General features: G+C 44.9%; 1 protein-coding gene across 1 annotated transcript in view; it reads right to left on the bottom strand.

The window, feature by feature from the left end:
* Positions 1 to 11,384, bottom strand: part of LOC116940309 (uncharacterized) — a 39,539-nt gene extending 28,155 nt beyond the window's left edge. Inside the window, exons 1-4 of the mRNA XM_032949950.2 lie at positions 9,783 to 11,384; positions 3,003 to 3,138; positions 1,283 to 1,393; positions 299 to 431 (exon numbers count right to left, since the gene is read on the bottom strand). Of these exons, the coding sequence (XP_032805841.2) occupies positions 299 to 431; positions 1,283 to 1,393; positions 3,003 to 3,138; positions 9,783 to 9,948 (546 nt within the window). The 5' untranslated portion in view covers positions 9,949 to 11,384. The remainder of the gene's footprint in view (positions 1 to 298; positions 432 to 1,282; positions 1,394 to 3,002; positions 3,139 to 9,782) is intronic.
* Between the last annotated feature and the right edge of the window lie 13,682 nt (positions 11,385 to 25,066).

Below are 25,066 nucleotides of genomic sequence, written 5' to 3'. Positions count from 1 at the left end.
CCCCGTCTTCTGGTACTGTGAGATATTCTGTTCCTCAAATCTTTACTTAAAGCTTTCGTGACTGCAGGAATTCATACTCTTTGGGTCTTTCGGTAAAGGCACGTATTATGCTGTATTTTTTTCACCTCATGACGATTGCTTGTGTTGCGATCGAAACGTTGTGATATTTTTTTATTATTTTTCTATCTACTTGGCTTTTACCGAAAGACCCAAAGAGTATTCTGTTCTCGTTACATATCCCGATTTTTACGCCTCAAGCCTACACCACGCTCAACACGCTCCAAGAGCTCTCACTTACTTTCTTTGCCAAGAGGAAGCAAACAACATCCAAGTTTCCCATCCCAGCTGCGATGTGCAAAGGATTCTGGGAATATGTGTCGGTTGACAGGAAATGGAATTTGCCAGTTTCCTCGAGGTACTTTATGGCCAACCTGTTGAGAGAGAAGTGTTTTTTTTAGCACCAAGCACACAGTTAATAGGTAAAGGTACAGGCCGGCAATTTGCTTGCTCATGACACTGCTGGCAGAAGGGCCTCAAACTACAGTGTTAGAAAGCCCCTCTAGAGAGCTAGTCTTTAGGCATTAAGCACACGGCGAATAGTAATTTTTAATCCCATGGGCCAGAAAGGATGTCTATTTCGGATCTCCCTTGAATTGATCTCAACAGACGCTAATCTGGATATATTGCTAAGGACAGGTACAAAGTGTAAACACGTTTCCGTCTGCTTGTGTCTTAGCTGGATAGGAGTGCAGACTGTGTTGGCATTAACGAGGGCCGACAATTTTAGTGGCCACACTGGTACACTTAAAATATGCATGCTCTGCGAGAGTTACGAAATTAATTATTAACTTCACGGCAAAGTACGTACATGTACAGCCCTTTGTCAACCCACTGCTGGATAAGGGCTTCGCCATGCCATGTGAGTAGTTGGGGTTATTTGACCTGCTTCATCACGCTGCTCCACGCGGCTTAGTGAAGGGGCAGCATTGAAGCACAGTACAAATGCAGACCATACTCCATTTCCCGTCTACTGCCCACAAAGTAGCGCAGCACCGCAGCCGCCCACGACGGCCTGGGATGCATGGTGGTCAACCATCTGAGCACTCGTATATTTGGGTGCAAAGCTGCTTAAGGTCCCAGCATCTGGGGAGCTTGGGTAAATTCCAGGTGATGTATACATGAAACACAACTGTGAAAATGACAAACAAATGTAAAGATCCCGAGGGTATGAATTTGTCAGCATGCAACATCAAGTGGCCATGGATAGTGCCAGGTCTCTCACACGCTGCCTCCAACGGTGGCGTGGTGCAGGCCCGAGCGGCCGTACTTGTCCAACAACGTGACGTCGGCGCCACTCTGCACAAGGCGGTGGATGATCGTGACGTTCCCCCTCCTGCGGAACAGCATCGCACGATGATAGCAGAGGCAGCAGCAGCAGCAGCCGATAGCTGTTTGTACCGCACCTGTCAGCGAGCCTCATGCATTTGTGTTCATCATCATCATCAACATCAGCCTAATAGCGAGAGTGGCATCCCATGGAGGAAAACCGTCAGAGAGAATGTCAACCACGGAGATGAGAGCGATGAAACTAGGTCGTCTCAAGGTGCTAGGTGGATGGTTACATCGCAGGCTTGAGGAGGTCTTCATCCATCCGCTGATAGATCATGGCTGAAGACAGAATAGTCTATTACATTTCTAAATGTAAACCCAGTGACTGGCATCTTGCATCCCAAGAGTTTGAACTGGAGATGTTTTATTTTCAATCATAACCACCTTTATCCCTACAGGAGTTGCTCATGTTTCCATTTTTGTTTGAGAATTAATTGGGAGACTGCCTCAAGTATTCTCATTTGTAGGGCTGCGATGAAGCAGACGGATTGAGCGGTGGCTTGAGCATCTCAACCACAAGCCATCATCCCTTCGAGCGACGTCTCCTGACCCAAGCCCACTTACATTTATGAACAGTCAATCTGATGTCTCTAAACTGCGTTGTGTTTTGTAAATCGGGCCAAGAAGCTACCTGCAGATTCTGCAGTCATAACAGGGTATTGGCGAAATATGAGTGTGTCAAAGGGTGAACCAAAATCAGGCGGGTGCGATAGATGATAAGAGCTATGTGTGGTGGTCAGGTGTCGACTTAACAACTCCAGCATCCAATGTAAGGGTGGGTGATGGTGAGGTGTATTCGTTTCAACTGGATTGGCCACGATGGCCTCTTGACCCGGGAATATGCGTACATGCAAATACAAGTAGGCGGAAAGGAGGTTTAACTAGTTTTAATTAAATTATTAAACTATTAACAGATTATATTGGCTATTGAACATAACCACTCATGTTTACAGAGCTTAAGAAGTGTGCCATTAGCACTGCCGTAAAAGGGAAAGGAGGCGGTGCAGTGGTCAGTACGTCACAATATGAACTCCGTAACCCGAGTTAAATTCCGCTACCAGATTTTCTGGGGAGTGATATGGAAACAGATACTCGGACTCCCCTTCACGACCCAGCACCGATCAGTGAATCAACCCCCGATGACCAACACGGCATGAAGAAGCCACCATGAAGCCGTCGATTGATAAAGGGTTGAAAATTACTATTATAGCAGGCGCAACATAAGACAAACTAAAAGGGCCAACGTTAACATATATAAAAACATCATATTCTCCATTTTTTCATCCACACGGCAGAATGAATGAAAAAAATGGCGATTTTTTTTGTGTGTGCCAATTAAATGTTTGTTTACAAACAAAATTCACAATGAACACAGATGTTGAATGTTGTCCTTTTTGGGATATAAGTTAACGTTTTCTGAGTTGATCAAAGTTCTGCAGTTTGTCCACTCATGACAGCCATAAAATTGCTCGATTGGCAAACACACAGTAACATCGCCCTCTACTGGCAATCGTGACAGGACCCTCCTGAAATAGTCTTGAGACTCGGTGAGGCTTTCTTGGGTAAATGTTAATGGCGGGGGCGGTGCGACGACATAAGCTCGTTTTCCCCACCTGCAGGCAAAGTGGAAGGGCGTCTCTCCCGCGTCGTTGCATAAGTTGGGGTCAGCCTCGTGCTGCAGAAGTGCGGCCGCGATGTTTACGCTGCCACGAAAACACGCGTGGTGCAGGGCTCCCAGTCCGCTCCATCCTGCCGATTCATGGGAAACCAAAGGCAAAGACACACCCCCCCCGCCCCGTATTGTATTAATAGACCGTTGGTGCAAGTTCTGCCAGCGAGCACCTTTGAAGGCCGACACGGCACACGAGAGGGTGGGTGGGCCAGCACCGCGCCTGGCCGCTTTTGTCTTCCCTTAGTCGACCGAAGGGAGGCCCATGACCAGTTCAGATAATCGTCACTGGTGTTGCCGTGAGCGGGGATCGAACTCGGGTCGCCGGGTTCGTAGCGCAGTGTGCTAACCGCTGCAAAAACAGGGACACACACACAGATCCCTGGCGAGGCTTAGAAAATGGGATTCCATTGAGAATAATGGGAAGAAAGTTAACTTATTCAACATGGAATTGCCCTCTTTTTAGTCACAAAAATGTTGTACAATTAACCTGTTTCCCTAAATGCAATTTTGTGTCCTCTTTTCACAAACCCACCGATGCCATCGTGCCCTGATTTGCATGGGCAGCAGAGTTCAGTGCAGTAAAATACACTGTTGTACTGCACTTTTATGCTTCCACGTCTGTGTCCTCCAGTGGAGGGCCCCTCCACCTTCCCCAACCTGCACTGGCGAGCGTGGTTTAGGTATGATCGAATAACCCCCATGGTCCACACGACACGAAAAATGGGCCGTACATTTGCACTGCTGGTCATGACATTCGACAGTTGTACTCAGCAACTGGAGCGCAGGTGATTGTTGCTTCAGCAGCCAAGGTGTCAATACAAAGGTGTTTTCACATGTGGTATTGACAACGGAACAGTTTTCCACAATACTGCACTCAAGTGCAAAGGATGTAGTCAATACAGTACAGTATATTCATGTTACATATACCACCTATTTACTTGTGAGTAGCCATTTAACAATCACGTAGCACATTAATAACGTGTTTGCCATTCATGGTTTAATGAGCATGCCTACTACATTAATGTATTAAGCATAAGGCCATGCAAACAGATGAAAGAAATTGTATTTAGAAGCAGCTGCAGGAATAAAGGAGTTCAACCCAGCACCATTGATTGGTGAACCAAAGGTTAATCCGCAGGTTGAATGTGGTGGGGTAAAGCGTGGGAACTCCCACCTCTTCCGAAATTCATGGCTTGCGTGGAATAGTAGGACAAAATGCACTCATGAGGGGCTCTTTAGAGCTCCCTCTCGTGCATGCCCTTCCACCACCAGTGGGGTGTGTAAGACATTGCGAGGTGTGTAAGACATTGCAGGCTGTATCTTTACCTTCATATCATATCCATGAAATGTCAACATTTAAATCTTACACATTTTTCACCCCCAAATTACCAGCGGGTTTTTTCCCCTTTATTTTCCAGAAATAATATTCTCTGTCAACTCCAACAGTGAATCAGATGCATGGGGAATTAATTGAGATATTTATCAAGGATTGGCGCCGTGAAATATTTCATTGATAATTTATTGTTTAAATCTCGGCCAACGGTCATACATGGATCGTACATAGCTCTTCACCAATGGTAAAGGTGTCTGGTTCCTGTCAGAGACACTGGGCCCTTACTTGAATGTATAATGAAAATTGCTCACGCCGCTGTAAATGACACGGACGGATAAAGGACACTTCTTACAGTGAGGGAAAAAAGTATTTGATCCTCTGCTGATTTTGTACGTTTTCCCACTGACAAAGAAATTATCAGACTTGACTCGAAGCTTTCGTGACTGCAGGAATTACTCTTTGTTTTTTTCGGTAAAGTCACGTATAAATAATAAAATAACATTACAGCGTACGACGTTTCGGTTGCAACACAAGCAGCCATCATCAGGTACAGAAGAGCTAAATTTACGAGAGAGAGGAAACACAACCCCAGATGTATATACAGACACCCAAGTAGGGGGGAACTAACACAGATACAACAGGGGACACAGAGAGATAAGCATACCAAACAAACAGGGTTTAGCAAAATTTGGAAACCATATAAAGCAACACAGACGGTCGGTCAAAACACAACGCATAGACTGGTTGATTACGCTATTTCAAAGATTGCTAAATTGCAAGTTAAGTATGAAATTTAAAATACAGACCGCGCACACACACATAGACATCCAAGTAGAGCGAACCAGCACAGACACGCACACAGTGAAGTCGCCTTAAATAGGCAGAGAAGGTAAGGCTGAGAGACAATGGAACAATTTAGCATGAGGTATGCATGGAGCAAAGGGGGCGCAGCAGCACACACTCGGAAGCAACAAGGCCCACACACAGGCAGAGACAGCACAGAGACACAAATCCAAGCCAAGACACAAAGGCAGATACACAAGCAGAGACAACACAAAGACACAGACCTCATACCTCCCCGTAGAGGTGGTTCAGACTTGATTCGAAGCTTTCGTGACTGCAGGAATTACTCTTTGGTTTTTTTCGGTAAACGTGGTTCGCTCTACTTGGATGTCTATGTGTGTGTGCGCAGTCTGTATTTTAAATTTCATACTTAACTTGCAATTTAGCAATCTTTGAAATAGCGTAATCAACCAGACTATGCGTTAATTGTGTTTTGACCGACCGTCTGTGTTGCTTTATATGGTTTCCAAATTTTGCTAAACCCTGTTTGTTTGGTATGCTTCTCTGTGTCCCCTGTTGTATCTGTGTTAGTTCCCCCCTACGTGGGTGTCTGTATATACATCTGGGGTTATGTGTTTCCTCTCTCTCTTAAATTTATCTCTTCTGTACCTGATGATGGCTGCTTGTGTTGCAACCGAAACATCATACGCTATGATGTTATTTTATTATTTCTTATTTATACGTGACTTTACCGAAAAAAACAAAGAGTAAAGAAATTATCAGTCTATAAGTTTAATGGTAGGTTTATTTGAACAGTGAGAGACAGAATAACAACAACAAATCCAGAAAAACGCATGTCAAAAATGTAATAAATTGATTTGCATTTTAATGAGGGAAATAAGTATTTGACCCCTCTGCAAAACATGACTTAGTACTTGGTGGCAAAACCCTTGTTGGCAATCACAGAGGTCAGACGTTTCTTGTAGTTGGCCACCAGGTTTGCACACATCTCAGGAGGGATTTTGTCCCACTCCTCTTTGCAGATCTTCTCCAAGTCATTAAGGTTTCGAGGCTGACGTTTGGAAACTCGAACCTTCAGCTCCCTCCACAGATTTTCTATGGGATTAAGGTCTGGAAACTGGCTAGGCCACTCCAGGACCTTAATGTGCTTCTTCTTGAGCCACTCCTTTGTTGCCTTGGCCGTGTGTTTTGGGTCATTGTCATGCTGGAATACCCATCCACGACCCATTTTTAATGCCCTGGCTGAGGGAAGGAGGTTCTCACCCAAGATTTGACGGTACATGGCCCTGTCCATCGTCCCTTTGATGCGGTGAAGTTGTCCTGTCGCCTTAGCAGAAAAACACCCTCAAAGCATGTTTCCGCCTCCATGTTTGACAGTGGGGATGGTGTTCTTGGGGTCATAGGCAGCATTCCTCCTCCTCCAAACACGGCGAGTTGAGTTGATGCCAAAGAGCTCCATTTTGGTCTCATCTGACCACAACACTTTCACCCAGTTGTCCTCTGAATCATTCAGATGTTCATTGGCAAACTTCAGACGGGCATGTATATGTGCTTTCTTGAGCAGGGGGACCTTGCGGGCGCTGCAGGATTTCAGTCTTTCCCGGCGTAGTGTGTTACCAATTGTTTTCTTAGTGACTATGGCCCCAGCTGCCTTGAGATCATTGACAAGATCCTCCCGTGTAGTTCTGGGCTGATTCCTCACTGTTCTCAGCGAGGGAGATCGACAGTTCTTTTGTGTTTCTTCAATTTGCGAATAATCGCACCAACTGTTGTCACCTTCTCACCAAGCTGCTTGGCAATGGTCTTGTAGCCCATTCCAGGCTTGTGTAGGTCTACAATCTTGTCCCTGACATCCTTGGAGAGCTCTTTGGTCTTGGCCATGGTGGAGAGTTTGGAATCTGATTGATTGCTTCTGTGGACTGGTGTCTTTTATACAGGTAATAAGCTGAGATTAGGAGCACTTCCTTTAAGAGTGTACTCCTAATCTCAGCTCGTTACCTGTATAAAAGACACCTGGGAGCCAGAAATCTTTCTGATTGAGAGGGGGTCACATACTTATTTCCCTCATTAAAAGGCAAATAAATGGTTTACATTTTTGACATGCGTTTTTCTGGATTTTTTTGTTGCTATTCTGTCTCTCACTGTTCAAATAAAGCTACCATTAAAATTATAGACTGATCATTTCTTTGTCAGTGGGCAAACGTACAAAATCAGCAGGGGATCAAATACTTTTTTTTCCATCACTGTACATTCAAAATTGCCTATGTTCAAATCACACGGAACATGCTCAATCTCAGAAGTTAAAGGGGGATGGGCATGGGCATCCTTTCGATGGGCCATCGCCATTCCTACAATTTTTCAAAGTGTGCAATTAACTGGAATCCACAGCCACTTGTCTGACCGGTTGCAACTGGTTGCCATTAATCATGTCTTCTGAAAAGACCCCCATAATGAAGGGGGGTTCTGCAAGCCTCCCTGTTTGTGAAAAATCTAAGTATCTCAAACCTACACTCTGTGATTAATATCTTTGCCGGTGGTCTCTGGGAAGTGAATGAACTATTAAATCCACAACTCCAGCTTAATGTGTTAAAGTTAGTCCTCAATACTCAAAAAAAGAAAAAGTCTTGTTGCTCTCCAGCTCTCTCCAAACCTAGTTTGCCCTTCCTGCAAATTGTGTCCCTTGACTCACATCCCATTGAACAGTTCAATAACCTTTAGTATCTAGGCGTTATCTTGGACTCAAAACTGTCCTTCAAATCCCACATCAATCATATGAACAATAAGATCAAAGCCAAAATCAGTTGGCTCTACAGAAATAAACTTAGTAGTATCGCACCTCGGCTCCGTCATAATATAGCTAAAGCCACCAATTTCCCCATCTTTGACTATTGCCACATCTACCACCTTAGCCTTCAAAACCACTCTAATACATCTCGTTCTGTGATACCACTCGGCCCTCTGCTTTGCCCTTGATGCCCTCCTGTAGTAGGGCCCATCATTGCGACCTCGATGTCGCCTCCAATTTGTCCCTCCCTTGACATCCAAAGAAACCACCAGTTGGCCGTCTCCACCCTCATTTTAAACAAATCCACTAAATATCCAAAGGGTCTTCTCCCGTCTCCGCAACATTCCCCATCCGCAGCATCAGAAGCGCCTCCTTGTTCTTACTGAAAAAATACAAGCTGTTACGAGGTTTGGCGCCATGTCCTTCCACATTGCAGGCCCATGTTACTTGATGGAATGCCCTTGTTGCCTCTCTCAGCTGGGACTCGGCTCCCTCCCCTCCATCCACCATTTCAAATAACTCCTAGCTCAGAATGCAGTTTTTGCCCGCAACCTGCACCCAATTCGTTTGCTGTTACTTTTACGAATTCTAGCGATGGTTTTTATTCGCTTGATTGCGCCCGTTCCTCCTTGCGCACACCTCCTCTCCAACCATTCATGACCTCATCCTTGTTTTTGGTGAATTATTCGTTTATATTGTTAACAAAAAAGCATTATTTAAGCACTACTTTTACCTGCACCTCCAACGCGTTCTGTTCGGTTGTTGCCTGTTCCTCCGTAAGCATCACTGTGCTGTGCTGATGCACCACGGATCTCACCTTGCAAACTATAGCTGGGTAACTGGCTACACAGGAAATTATAAAATACGGATGCCTGAAACAGGTGTCATTGGATGCCATGTGGCTGTCGTCGTGAGATGGCGATACTAGCAAAAATCCATTATTGTATTGTACGCTCTAAAACGTCTATGCTGCTCCCCTACACCAACTCGCACTGTACAACGTGAAGTCTTATCATTTACACACACACACAAATACCGGAATTAGAATGTAATTGATACTGGTGGAATCCGATGAGATAAAAAGCTCTTTTTCACAATATGTCCAGTCGGGACGGGTAAGAACGTTACAACAACAAACAGTACAAAAACCGTGATATAATACGTTATGGAGAGGCACTCATCCATTCAGCCGCCGTGTGTCGACGAAAAGTATGGTGCGGTATACATGCGCTGAAGGACACTTTGGTGGCTTTATGCACGCCTGGAATCCAGCACTCTGGATCCGAGGGTTGGTGGATTGCACAAAGGTGCGAATACACCCTGCCACCCCCCTTGTACGTCGAGACTGACATTTCCTACTGGATGGCTTGCTGGATTAGTTTCCATCTGTACGGGGATGAAGCAATTACCTCGCACGCACGCGTGGGGGGTTTTTTTCCCCCACATTTGGGCGCTTCCGTTTCCTTCCAAATGTGGTGATGGTGGTGGTGATGGTGGTGGGAACTGCGAGCAAAATGATAAATTCCACGTTTTCGAGATTAAATTTGCACGAATAACACGATATACGAAAGCGCGATTTTGTATTATATACAGCAACATTGCAGATAATCCCCGAACCGGCTATCTGTGGGGGAAAAAAAGAGCTTTACGGCTAATCGGATTCATCCAGTAAAGAAAAAAAAACATTAATTTTGATAAATAAAACAGCACGGGTGTAGAGTTTTTTTTTCCTCCCACCCACGGCCACCAAACAACGCGAGACGCAGAGAGCGGCCGGGCTCCTGCCTCTGGATCCTCACCCCTCGCGTTCACTTGTCCGGGATCTTGGAGCAAGAGGTCCAGGCACGCTTGCAGGTCATCGCCTCGGATGGCCTCCTCCATGCCGGGCGGCACCACCACCTTCTGCTGCTGGGCCGCCACCCTCATCGCCGCCGCGGGGTTCGATTGCTCCACGGGATACAACATCGCTCGATTATCTCCTCGCCCGCTCCTCTCCTGCCTGCCTTCGCTTTATTCTTTTGACCAGCCGCACCGGCTAAATGACTTTCGTTTGTTGTTGGTGGTGGTGCTGCTGTGTGCTGTGTCTCTCTAATCGACGAGCGCAAGCAACGCGTCAATTGCCTACGCGGCTGTCAAGGCGCGTTGGGATGAGGATGAGGAGGATGATGAGGATGAGGCACGGGACGAGCGGAGAGGTGGCGACGACGGCACGGGCGTTTTGGCCATCGTCAGCGGCGGGACGTCTCCACGGCACGCAACGGAACACCCCCCCTGGGTTTAGACGATCGCACGCGTGTGTGTGGTGTGTGTAGTGTGGTGTGTGTGTGTGGTGTGTGTGGTGTGTGTTCCTCCTCCTTGTCACGGAATAAAATAAATTGAGCTGTACCAGAGCACGCACGCACGCACACAGCCGCCGATTACAATACAGATTTCCTGTTTAGTGATGTGGTATGTACAGTATGCATATAGCGATGCACCACTGCAGGTGTCCTTGTGCCCGTTTCTCGTATATTAATCGTCAGGCGACAACTGGACCGTCATTGCCATTGCAATACAACGAGAGACTAGAGACACGCACAGAGACGCATCGACTCACTCGCTCACACAGACACACAGACTCGCTCACACAGACACACAAACACACAGACTCGCTCACACAAACACACAGACACACAGACTCGCTCACACAAACACACAGACTCGCTCACACAGAGACACACGGACGCACAAGGAGACCCACAGACTCGCACACGGAGACTCAGACTCGCACAGAGACCCACACAAACACACAGACTCACTCACACAGAGACCCACACAGACTCGCTCACACAGAGACCCACACAGACTCACTCACACAGAGACCCACGGACGCGCGCAGAGACCCACACAGACTCACTCACACAGAGACCCACGGACGCGCGCAGAGACCCACACAGACTCACTCACACAGAGACCCACGGACGCACACGGAGACCCACACAGACACAGAGACCCACACAGACACAGAGACCCACACAGACTCACACAGAGACCCACGGACGCACACGGAGACCCACACAGTCTCACTCACACACAGAGACCCACACAGACTCACTCACACAGAGACCCACACAGACACACGGAGACCCACACAAACACAGACTCACACAGAGACCCACGGACGCACACGAAGACCCCCCCATAGACTGCATGCGGACAGCGCGCCCGTCTGCTGTGGCAGGGAGCGGGACACCATGCAGCAGGAGCTCTTCCGCTTGCGTTATTGGAAACGGAAAGAGCGTCACTGGCTGGTTTGCCTGCTGCTATTGTTGTTCCAGTGTTCTTTTGAATTTAACACGTTAACCTAAGTTGTATTTTAGTTTGGACACGTAGTGGTGGTGTTAGCGAGAGAGGAGGGAGGTGATGTTGATGAACCACGTGCGTGCGTCAGTGTGCAATGTTCCCCATCCGTGCATCGCTGCGGAGTTCGCGTGTTTACGGCTCGGGTCAGGATGATGGAGTTCCTTTTTGCGGGCTCTTGAGACGGGGTTTTGCCACAGGAGGGGTCATCGGCAAACCCAAAAACAAGAAGTGCCGTTTTTTGCGAACTTGGTAAAATAAAAAACCTCAAAATTTCAAGATCCGCGATGCACGTCGTGGTCAATACGAGAGGATCGGCCCCTTAATAAATAACGCGTCGCGAAGCAGTCCTTAAAAGAGCCGCAGGTTGCTGACTCGTGCCAATGGTAAACTAGACTTAAATGGTGAATTGGACGACCATGGTGAACTGGACTCCTCTGGTCAAGGGGTTGGTCAAACAAAATAACAATAAGAGCCATTAAAAAAAATTAGGTGAACAACAAAAAACGCCCTCAATATTTAAAGAGCCGTATCGCAGTTGTTTCCAGAGCCGCATGCGGCTCAAAACCCATGATATATTGGTCACTTAGCCCTGTGCCGGATGAAGATAGTGCGGGGCTTGTAGCTTATGTTATGAAGGGGCCCTAAATAAAATAAAAACACGTAAATATTAAAACACAATTTTTCTTTACTTACACAGCAAAGTAATTGCATGTTTTCATTCGCTATACAGCCAGATAATACGACAAATGAAGCAATTGGCGGGACCCCGGGGTCCCATCACTGCCCTGGGGTGGGAAAACCCGTGTAGCGACACGAGTCTTGCTGCCTTACCGACAACAACAAAACTAGTGGTCAATAGATTGGCCTCGTCGAGAGCTACTCGGGGACACTTAAGTTTCGTAAAAAGTTGAAAAACTACGTAAACACGTTAAATTCACCGCCTGGGGGTGGGGGGGCGGCGGGCTCGCCTTGGCAAAGAAGCTGAGGATCGACGGATGACTGGAGGGCGTCGTCGCCGCGCGCGACTGCGGCGGAGGCCCCCCCGGGGCTCGCGTTTGCCCGGTGGGGTGGCGCCCATCGTGTTGATCGCCGCCTGCTGGTGCTTGTTGGTGCTTGTTGGTGCGAGTCTGGATGGGCGGCGCGTTGCTGTCGGGATCACGAGTGGGGGGGGGGGGACTGAAAAATAATAATTATTGACCTGACTTTTGCGGGACCCCGGGGTCTCTCCAAATGCTTCAAATCGCTAACCTTAAACACCGAGTCGTTCATAATAGTTGAAGGCAGTATAGTACTATAGTAATAGAGCAAGTGCAGAATCACGTGACCGGAATTGATAGCTTGAAAGCGTTTAGCGAGGGACCCTTGAAAGTGCGGGGCCCGTAGCATCTTCGACTTGTGCTTCTGCGATAATCCGGCACTTACTCAGCCTAGGCCCTATCCAAACGAAGCCATATCGAGTGCAGCTAACGTCCACATACAGAGGGAAAAAAGTATTTGATCCCCTGCTGATTTTGTACGTTTGCCCACTGACAAAGCAATGAGAAGTCTATAATTTGAATGGTAGGTTTATTTGAACAGTGAGAGACAGAATAACAACAAGAAAATCCAGAAAAACGCATGTCAAAAATTGTATACATTGATTTGCATTTTAATGAGGGAAATAAATATTTGACCCCCTTTCAATCAGAAAGATTGCTGGCTCCCAGCAAGAAAGATTGCTGGCTCCCAACAATCTTTCTTGATTGATTGCGTCTGTCCACAGAAGCAATCAATCAATCAGATTCCAAACTCTCCACCATGGCCAAGACTAAAGAGCCCTCCAAGGATGTCAGGGACAAGATTGTAGACCTACACAAGGCTGGAATGGGCTACAAGACCATTACCAAAGTGACAACAGTTGGTGCGATTATTCGCAAATGGAAGAAAGACAAAACAACTGTCAATCTCCCTCGGCCTGGGGCTCCATGCAAGATCTCACCTCGTGGAGTTGCAATGATCATGAGAGCGGTGAGGAATCAGCCCAGAATAACACGGGAGGATCTTGTCAATGATCTCAAGGCAGCTGGGACCATAGTCACCAAGAAAACAATTGGTAACACACTACGCCATGAAGGACTGAAATCCTGCAGCGCCCGCAAGGTCCCCCTGCTCAAGAAAGCACATATACATGCCCGTGTGAAGTTTGCCAATGAACATCTGAATGATTCAGAGGACTCATCTTCTTTGGTTCTTTCGGTAAAGTCATGTAGAATGAGAATAAAATAATAAATTGATAAAATAAAATAACACAATAATATTCTCACGACGTTTCGGCCACAACACAAGCGGCCTTGTGGCCGAAACGTCGTGATAATTTTATTGTGTTATTTTATTTTATCAATTTATTATTTTATTCTCATTCTACGTGACTTTACCGAAAGAACCAAAGAAGATGAATCCTTGCAGTCACGAAAGCTTTAAATCGAGATTCAGAGGACAACTGGGTGAAAGTGTTGTGGTCAGATGAGACCAAAATGGAGCTCTTTGGCATCAACTCAACTCGCCGTGTTTGGAGGAGGAGGAACGCTGCCTATGACCCCAAGAACACCATCCCCACCGTCAAACATGGAGGTGGAAACATTATGCTTTGGGGGTGTTTTTCTGCTAAGGGGACAGGACAACTTCACCGCATCAAAGGGACGATGGACGGGCGATGTACCGTCAAATCTTGGGTGAGAACCTCCCCTCAGCCAGGGCATTGAAAATGGGTCGTGGATGGGTATTCCAGCATGACAATGACCCAAAACACACGGCCAAGGCAACAAAGGAGTGGCTCAAGAAGAAGCACATTAAGGTCCTGGAGTGGCCTAGCCAGTCTCCAGACCTTAATCCCATAGAAAATCTGTGGAGGGAGCTGAAGGTTCGAGTTGCCAAACGTCAGCCTCGAAACCTTATTGACTTGGAGAAGATCTGCAAAGAGGAGTGGGACTAAATCCCTCCTGAGATGTGTGCAAACCTGGTGGCCAACTACAAGAAACGTCTGACCTCTGTGATTGCCAACAAGGGTTTTGCCACCAAGTACTAAGTCATGTTTTGCAGAGGGGTCAAATACTTATTTCCCTCATTAAAATGCAAATCAATTTATTACATTTTTGACATGCGTTTTTCTGGATTTGTTGTTGTTATTCTGTCTCTCACTGTTCAAATAAACCTACCATTAAAATGATAGACTGATCATTTCTTTGTCAGTGGGCAAACGTACAAAATCAGCAGGGAATCAAATACGTTTTACCCTCACTGTACCTGTCAACCCCTTATCAGTGCCTACCTTATTACAGACCCATTCAGACCTTGTTGGTCACCCCGTGCCCCTTATAAATCTCAACGTTCACCCTACAAAGTTCCATCAAAAGGGAGAAACACAGACACGTAAGACAAAAACATTTTTTCTTGGCCCGTATCCAAACGGTTGTACGCCGTATGGACCTGAAAACTCAATTTCCCTGTTTAAGAACACGAGTAAACCGTATGGGTTGGCAACGTAATGTCACGAAGCCATTAATTCGTGCCACCCAAACACAACTTGAAATTTCTCCCGACTATCAAATCCGGACGGGTGGCAAACCGCAGCTTACCCCACCGCCTCCCGTCACAAGATAAGACGGAGGTGCTGTTTCCAGATTAAAACAGTTAAAGGAGAAGCCATGCAATTGCTTTGCTCACGACACTGCTGGCAGAAGGGTCTCCACAAGAGGGGGCTTTAAAGTGGGGTATTTGGCCTACTCTTCCACGCCAGGGAATTTAGACGTCTTGTTAGATGCCGCTGATCGACTGTGGTGTTGTACCCGTTAATAATCCTGGGTGAACTGATGGGAGGATGTAATAAATAAAACAGCTTGGCCCTGGATTGCAAAGTCGAATCCAGTGTGCTAACCGTGGCACGACAGCTGCAGCATCTCGCGCGATTTGAGACGGCGCTGAGCTGTAGGTAAAAAACAAACATTGTAGGCACACCGCTGCGTGGCATTTTCCATTTGTTTACGTTTTACCAGGTAAATCTGTCACGTCACGTACGCGCGTGAGGGTTGAACCCGCGTGTTAAATCACTACCATCATCATCCACTGGAAGGGACATACAGTCTTTGCAAATACATTTATTCAGGCAAATATTTCCAAGACAACCACAACGTTGGTTATTACCTGATGAATTCCTTTATGTATTCGCTATCATCATCATGATCCATTATCTACACACTGCTGGATGTAATCTTTATTGCTCAGGGCCAGGAGTTCTTACTCCAGCACAACATAAGGTGAAGATCATTGCAGTACGAAATATGAAAAACACTGCTGTGGCATTTTTGCATGTACTGTATTACCAGGTACCCAGTAAACATGCAAACAACGTTGGCTCAATGTTGCAGTTTTACTGGGTTATCTTTGACATCAAAGTGTGCTGGTAGGGCCCGTGTATTTTAATCACCACCACGTGAACCCCATTTCCTGCGACGTGTGTCGTATAAGAATCCAAAAACATGTATTCTTACACACGAGATGCGATGCATGCGTCGTGAACTCACGCATTGTAACATCCCTTTTAACCAGGCTCAAATCTTCTTTGTTTCAGTGATCCAGATGGGATCTATCGCATTTAGGGTGATTGTCTTTTCGGAAGGAAAACAAAACTAAATTGTTATTGCAAATCATTTTTATGATCGAGAAGCACTGGTTTATGTTTTTTTCTGTTCCTTTTTTACACTTAGCACTTTGCCACAAAATTGACCAGACACTCAATTGCGTTAATGTGCTCGTTTGTGTGATACCCTGTACACCATTCAGCGCTTGTCTCGTGCCTGTATGTGCAAGCACAATTGTCGCAGTCTGCAGAATAAAACAATTAAACAGCGGAAGCACAGTTGCATCGTTTCAATGAGTGCCTTTTATAATGCAAATGACTCATTTAGACTTGGCTGGGAAAATTGGGGGAGCCAGATTGTACACAAATGCACTTTTGTCATGACGAAGATGTATTCGACAAACGAGAAATATGTATTTACAGCATGCTGGAGATACACGCCCAACTAAAAATGTGCATCGCTGTTTTACTGCCACACTCAATCTGCAAGCATCCTTGTCACGCGGAATAATTTGTATTATTCATGGGGCTAGAGGGAAGACTGCGGTAGTGCCGTAGTTCAACAGAATACATTACATGACGAAATTACAGTCACTGTATTTAGAGTAAATGTATGCTGAATATGATTGGTAAATGTGTTGCTTGTCAGTGTCTGGTGATTAGTGAGTAGTGTCAGTTAATTTGTAGGTTTACGTTGAGTCGTGAGACTCCAGGTGAGTGCTGAGTGTCTGGTAAGAATCCGACACGTGTTAAGTGTCACATCACCTCGTCTGTAGGTCGGGTTATGCCAGTGTTATTATAATTAGCATTATTCATGGCCTGCAGCAAAAGCAGTAGAAAAATATATGGTAGGCTTACAGCGTGTGCGTTACACGTCAAATTCCTAAGAACTCTACAGAATTTAGGGTCAATGCACAGGGTTATGCATCCAGGCATATGTGACGTACCAAATTCAGAAATACAAAAATACACACACACAGAAAAATTGTAATTCAAATAGTGAGCCTATATTTTGAATCAATCCGTATGCATCATCGCGGCCCTGCACATGAGAACACTTGAGGCGGTATTCCATTCAATCTCAAAAAGCAATAGAAACACGAGCAATTCCCATGGTATAATGATGAGATTATGATGGGGGGGGGGGCATCTACGGTTCAAAGTCATGACATATAAGATGCCCATCAGAGCGTTTCCATTTAGAAGTATAATACACTGTTCCATCATCATTAGGCATGATCTAGCCACTGCTGATCGAAGGCCTTACCAAGCTACCATCCTCTCTCGCGTTCTGGAGATGTAAAAATACATCTAGTTTCTGTAAACCAGAATATTTCATCGCTCCATCTCCGCGGTGGGCGAACTTTCAAGTGTGTTCATTCCTTTGGCCGCCACTCCTTCATTAGTCTCAACAACCTAATGACGCGTCGTGCCAAAACCCAAATTATATACCCACTGTCTGTATATGAGTAACAAATGAGTAACATTTTAAATCTCAGCTTTTTTAATTCATGAGAGCTGCAACTGTACAATATAAGGTCGTGCAAACATTGGGTTGGTATAAGCATGCGGTTATATTTTTTGAGAAGATGCTATATGAAAACAGACAGCCTTGTTTGAACAATTAATCCCAACAGGGTTTCTTATTTTAGTAAGCATTGGCAGTGCAAAATTAAAACAAAACATACATGCAACTCGACAAACCAGTTTTAAAAGTGCACGTTTGACAAAAGACGTATACGTATGATGCGAGATTGTAGAAGATTAAGACATTTTTTTTTATTTGGCGCAAATGTCAGTTAACACAGTCGCAGTGTTACACAAATGAATGCGGAAACCGGATGGCCATATTCTACTATCATCCAGCCACTTCATTTTTTTTTTACCAGATGAAGCATCTGGCTGCACTTATGGAAGAAAAGTCCGTTCATGGAGTTTGGTCCGAAAGGTATTCGGACGGTTTTGATTTTGGGTACAGTCCTCTAGCCTATTGGCATGGCGACAGTTTGGGAATATCTTATTTTAGCGGTGGATTGATCGTGGCTAAATATGATGCTGCGAGCGTATATTCCAGAAAATCACCACGCTTGCCTTTCTTCACAATTAGCATTTCCGTTGGCGCTGCCATCAGTACGTGCCTACAATGTTGAGTAGTTACCCACAGCAGACGCTACACTGGCGAACACTTGACGACCGCGAGGTGACACGGTGACAACTCGTCGACTAATTGTTACTCTGGCTCCGCTCAACCTTAAATTACATTCATTTTACTCTTTTGTTCTTTCGGTAAAGTCACATAGAAAATATAATCAAATAATAATAATAGAATACGACGTTTCGGTTGCAACATAAGGACAACGAACCAGATTCGTTGTCCTTCTGTTTGTCTTGGTGTGTGTCTCGCTCGGTGTGTCTTTGTGTGTGTCTCTCTCTGCATGTGTCTGCCTATGCTGTTCCCGTGTCTGTGTTTTATCATTCATTCTTACCTGATGATGGTTGCTTGTGTTGCAACCGAAACGTCGTATTCTATTATTATTTGATTTTATTTTCTACGTGACTTTACCGAAAGAACCAAAGAGTAATTCCTGCAGTCACGAAAGCTTCGAATATACATTCATTTTGACCACGCTTCAACACGTTGGTCGGTTGCAGGTTGATGAAGGCGGAGGGCATCTAGAGACATGGGAAAATAAAAGTGCAATAGATTTTGCCGCGCAGCCGTCTGCTACCCACAAATTAGCCCCGCAGCACCCAATGGCAACCTGCATTGTGGTTACCTCTAGTGGCTAAACCCTGCTTCACTTCTGAAATCTGTCCAGATCGGGGGACACTTTGCAGTGTGTATAAAGTGCGTGTATACAGGAAGACGCACGCACATTTGCAGCTGCCCCAGTCCAATCAATATGGGACGTGTCCAACAAATTAGAATGCAAGTGAATGCACACAAATGGCCATCACGGTGACCTATCAGTGAGAGAAGTGTCCAACACGTGGCGTGGCACCAGTACAAAAAAAAGAGCATCAGGGCTGTGATGTTACCAATAAATAAAGAAATGTGGCAATGAGATGTCGTTTTTTGTCTTTCCCCAGCACCTCCGATCAGCACGGTTGGCACCTCCGATTCGCACTGTTGGCTACGTACGGTGCAGAATCAACATTCTCCCATTCAAAGTTTGCTCAAACGCTCGTTGTGATCTTAGGAGTAGGTTTGTGCTCTTGCACTGGTGCGTGGCTCTGCTGACAGGGAGACCCAAACCTTCACATCTCCTGGCGAGGTGAGATTGATTAGCCGAGCATGGTACGCAGCCTCTTCCCAAGCACTGCTCATCACACATTTTTGGTAATCATAGTAATTACTTTGATCATCAGTCATTCACTTCACTATGTCCTGTAATGAAATTCACTCGGATCACTGTAATGATCCAGGGGTTAAACAGAGTACCGTACGTCTACACAAGTAGAATATTGTAAACTGTATGTAAATAATAACGGTCTCCCCACATTGCCTTAGTCATGGGGGTTATTTCACTACATTTCACCACACAATTTGAGGCATTAATAAAATATAATGCAATTGGAACGCTGCATATGAAGTTACACTGTAGTATTCGAATTCCGTGAAGGACAATCATGATATATAACTTGGATAAGTAATGCCTTTAATACCATTTCCTATTCACCATCGCCAAAGTAAAAAAATATCTTAGCTTGATCATTGCCTGTTGAAAGGAGCATTATATTATCACACTTAGGCTGTTTCTTAAGTATCCCAATAGATGGCGCTACAGCACACAACTGTTGTACTTTCAAGATAACAAAAAACATTGACGTTTCTTTTCGTGGTTTGCTTAATAAACACAAACAATAAAAAAATTTTAGTAACGTTTCCACGTGTTTGACATTTCTAAAAAGGGAAGAGTAATCGTAACAACGATCCTATTTCTAAATTTCACTAAACCTTGACGCTGTCAAAAACAGATACGTACTGCACTCGTATTTCAAAAATTGTTTTTCATACAGTACAGTATAGGCAAATTCAGGTCTACAATCATTAAATCAAGGTGCATGATGCACAAGAAGAATGTGTACAATTTGCATGGATTTTCCCCGCCCACACATCACCTAGGGTGGGTGAATGTGCTTGATTGAACATTTGGGTCTATTTTTTAAACCTGAATCGCCCCTGGAATCCAGTCAGTGGTGGTGGAGGTGGCGGTGGCGGTTAGTAGTCCTGGAAAGGGTCCAAGTCTCAGCACCTTGAGTGGGCATAGCGATCGACACCATGTTTCTCACTCGTCCGTGAATGCAATAAGACCACTAAAAAAATAGCATTTTACAACACTTAGGTCGATTCGCCACTTGAAGAAGAAATCCCGATTATCATGTCGGTCATGGGGACTTCTTGGCTAATCTTCACCACACTCGTTGGTGCGGGTTTGTGGAGGGTGGGTTCCCCGTGGGTTCCCCGACGGACTGGTTCGGATATCACTCGCCACTGATCCTAGCCGTTTGGGCGAAAATCGAATTCAAACAATAAGCATACATTCATACATCTTTGGTTATTTCGGTAAAGTCACGTAGGTATACATTTTTTTAAAAATTAATCACGACGTTTCGGGCGCAACACAAGCATCCGTCATCAGGTGGGACAACCACAGCAAGAAAACAATTGCTGAAGTGGGCAAAAGGGCTGCTGTAACAAGAGGCTATATAGGCAAGGGAAGGGGGGAGGAGCCAGAGAAAATATTCCAGAAATGTCCTTGCAGGTTGCAAATCTCATGGGATGTATATGGGCTCTATGAAGATGGGTGCAGCAGGCCAGGGAACTCACGGATGGTGGGAATTGTGTTGTCTAGCTCAAAGAGAGCAGTCGTAACATGTTGCACACCGTTTATGGCTAACGGTAAAGTGCTTGAATTGTCAAGCGTCCGTGCAACTGCGCTTTACCCGTTAACACGGAGCAATGTTTAACCATTATGCGTCATAATTCACAGCGCTGCAGGCAGTGAAGTTAAGTCTCTGCTTACGTCTTGGAGGCTTAATTATTGTGGGCTTATAACTAATCTTAAGAAACACACACACACAGGGCTTTTATTTAAACAATGCACATGCCAGGTCTGGGAATGTTGAGCCTTTCTTACGAGCATAGTATCGTTGTTATCGGCCACTGCTTAATCTGTAAGCCAAATTCGCCTCTCGTTAGCAAAAAAAAAACAATCACCGATTGAAGCACAAAATTGTAAACACATTGTCATTGACAGTGGCCTGCAACAGAAAGATATGTGTACACACAATAGCGAGCCAACGCGTGTTTTGGGCAGTGTCACAGGCCCTTCCTCAAAAGGTAATGGCAGAAATGTTATTCTATAGTATAGTATATACGGGGAGTATATTGTATTTCTTTGTTGTGAAGCAGTGTTAATGATGAGGAAATTGTCCGAAACGTCGTTGATTATGTACATAGTATATATATTTTTAGGCAGTGTTGTTAACGAGTGATATTTTAATGTTGACGATGAATGTATTACGTTCTTTTTTAAATGCGTTCTGCTGCAGCCCGTATTTTATAAGCAATTTTTTTTAAATATTACAGTGAGGGAAAAAAGAATTTGATCCCCTGCTGATTTTGTACGTTTGCCCACTGACAAAGAAATGATCAGTCTATGGTAGGTTTATTTGAACAGTGAGAGACAGAATAACAACAACAAAATCCAGAAAAACGCATGTCAAAAATGTTATAAATTGATTTGCATTTTAATGAGGGCAAAAAGTATTTGATCCCCTGCTGATTTTGTACGTTTGCCCACTGACAAAGAAATGACCACTCTATCATTTTAATGGTAGGTTTATTTGAACAGTGAGAGACAGAATAACAACAACAAAATCCAGAAAAACGCATGTCAAAAATGTTATAAATTGATTTGCATTTTAATGAGGGAAATAAGTATTTGACCTCCTCTCAATCAGAAAGATTTCTGGCACCCAGGTGTCTTTTATACAGGTAACGTGCTGAGATTAGGAGCACACTCTTAAAGGGAGTGCTCCTAATCTCAGCTTGTTACCTATATAAAAGACACCTGTCCACAGAAGCAATCAATCAATCAGATTCCAAACTCTCCACCATGGCCAAGAAGAAAGAGCTCTCCAAGGATGTCAGGGACAAGATTGTAGACCTATACAAGGCTGGAATGGGCTACAAGACCATTGCCAAGCAGCTTGGTGAGAAGGTGACAACAGTTGGTGCGATTATTCGCAAATGGAAGAAACACAAAACAACTGTCAATCTCCCTCGGCCTGGGGCTCCATGCAAGATCTGGGACCATAATCACCAAGAAAACAATTGGTAACACACTACACCGTGAAGGACTGAAATCCTGCAGCGCCCGCAAGGTCCCCCTGCTCAAGAAAGCACATATACATGCCCGTCTGAAGTTTGCCAATGAACATCTGAATGATTCAGAGGACAGCTGGGTGAAAGTGTTGTGGTGAGATGAGACCAAAATGGAGCTCATTGGCATCAACTCAACTCGCCGTGTTTGGAGGAGGAGGAATGCTGCCTATGACCCTAAGAACACCATCCCCACCGTCAAACATGGAGGTGGAAACATGCTTTGAGGGTGTTTTTCTGCTAAGGGGACAGGACAACTTCACCGCATCAAAGGGACAATGGACGGGGCCATGTACCGTCAAATCTTGGGAGAGAACCTCCTTCTCTCAGCCAGGGCATTGAAAATGGGTCGTGGATGGGTATTCCAGCATGACAATGACCCAAAACACACGGCCAAGGCAACAAAGGAGTGGCTCAAGAAGAAGCACATTAAGGTCCTGGAGTGGCCTAGCCAGTCTCCAGACCTTAATCCCATAGAAAATATGTGGAGGGAGCTGAAGGTTCGAGTTGCCAAACGTCAGCCTCGAAACCTTAATGACTTGGAGAAGATCTGCAAAGAGGAGTGGGACAAAATCCCTCCTGAGATGTGTGCAAACTTGGTGGCCAACTACAAGAAACGTCTGACCTCTGTGACTGCCAACAAGGGTTTCGCCACCAAGTACTAAGTCATGTTTTGCAGAGGGGTAAAATACTTATTTCCCTCATTAAAATTAAAATAAATTTCTAACATTTTTGACATGCGTTTTTCTGGATTTTCTTGTTGTTATTCTGTCTCTCACTGTTCAAATAAACCTACCATTAAAATTATAGACTGCTCATTGCTTTGTCAGTGGGCAAACGTACAAAATCAGCAGGGGATCAAATACTTTTTTCCCTCACTGTATACTACAGTAATTGAATGCCAAATTAACCAACAAAAATATTTCAGTCTGAAAATGGCTCATTATCAGTGCCTCTTGTGCATATTTCAATGTGCGGAGATAGATGAAACATGCCTGACGTTCCACAAAACCCCCTGGCCAACGCGGTCCTCTGTAAAGACTTTGCAGTGCTCCAAAAACCGCAGCTTGGAATGGCCTTCTCAACACGCCCCAGCACCAACTCCCTTTCCCACGTTTAGTTATTGATACACTCTCGTTGGTGCAACCACCCATCCCTTACACGTAAATACAAAGATCACCCCATATAGTTTTAACAACTGTTGGGGTTAGTGCTGTTAGCGAGCACATACGAAGGCCGGCACGACACACGAGGAGGGGGTGGGTGGTAAGCACCACGCCCGACCGCCGTTGTCTTCCGAGTGCCGATGTTTACACACCGCACCAGGTACTCGTTTTAGGTTGAGTCGACCTAGGGAGGCACAGGAACGGTTCGGATAATCGTCACTGTTGTTGGCCGTGAGCGGGAATCGAACTTGGTTAGCCGGGTTCGTAGCGCAGTGCAGTAACCGCTAAACTATACCACTCCCCCATCATATTCATTCATCCATCCTTGATAACGGCGTGGGCATGTGGGTGGTGATTAATAGGTCTACCGAGAAAGTAATTGAAGATACATTTCGTGGTTTAAAAGAATATGTGCTTCTGGCTCTCATAATGATTAAATTAGTGAATAAACTATTTATTGACCTCTAGTGTTGCAAATGTATGTGCTCATTTCCATAAGATGGTCTTTTTATAGTTTTTGTGTGTAGAAATATTACTGCACATTACCCACCTCTAGAAGAAACAAGATGAGTCGGTCTTTGCTTGAAATTTGTTTTGTTATTTCCTCGGTGGGGTCAGTGAAATAAGAATCATGTTTAATTCACAAGAGGGGAATATGTGTGTGTGTGCTTACTTCTGTATTCATATAAATGTGGATATCTGATATAACCAACCCGCACTGACCAACATAAAGTGTGCTCAAACAACTCACCACGACTGATATTTTGTGGCGATTCATCTCGCAATGGATCGACAAAGGGCCGTGCATTATTATAATTATCACTTATTATATTTCTGTGCTGTACACGGTAATCACTATTTAATATGCATACTGTCGTAATTCATTCTATACCTATGTATCAATCCAATGTCCTTTGAATAGGACAAAGTTTGATGACATCTGTCATCTTTTGGGCAAGTGGAAACTGGGGAAGGTCGCGATCCTTCCCTGGTCCTTGAAATTGAATAAAAATGTGGGAATCTAACTCAGCCTATGTATCTGCAGAACTAACACAAAACTCAACAAATAAAAATATATAATGGGCGACGTTTCGGGAAATGGCCCTTATCTCTGCAGTTGATTTTAAAGCAAATATAGCTCCTGTATGTTATTGTATTATGACATGTATTATGCAAAGCATAAGATTGTGCAGCCTATGATGTATATATACATGCGTTCTACATACAGTACAAGAACATACAGGACTTAATTTCTCACTGAATATTTTCAAGGGTCGCATATAACATTGGAGTCAGTCCGTGACAAAAGTAGCCACAGACGTAACGAGAGGCATACTGGATGTGATGTGCCGGGCCAAGGCACATTTTCCAGATCGTCGATCCCGGACACCTCCGGCTGAAATTAATCCACGATCATGCATGGATGGTTGTAAACAGAGAGAGCTTAATTTCAACCGGAGCTGTCCGGGGCTGAGCTCCGAAAAAAATATATGTGAATTTCTCTCACCGCCATTATTGGTGGTATCTATACATAGCCCATGCTATATGTGATGATGTGTCCACGCGTGTGTG

This window comes from Petromyzon marinus, chromosome 8 (assembly GCF_048934315.1).
Source record: "Petromyzon marinus isolate PM22_M1 ecotype Great Lakes invasive population chromosome 8, UKy_Petmar_22M1.pri1.0, whole genome shotgun sequence".
NCBI classification, from domain to species: domain Eukaryota; kingdom Metazoa; phylum Chordata; class Hyperoartia; order Petromyzontiformes; family Petromyzontidae; genus Petromyzon; species Petromyzon marinus.
This window is presented reverse-complemented; position numbering and strand designations above follow the sequence as displayed.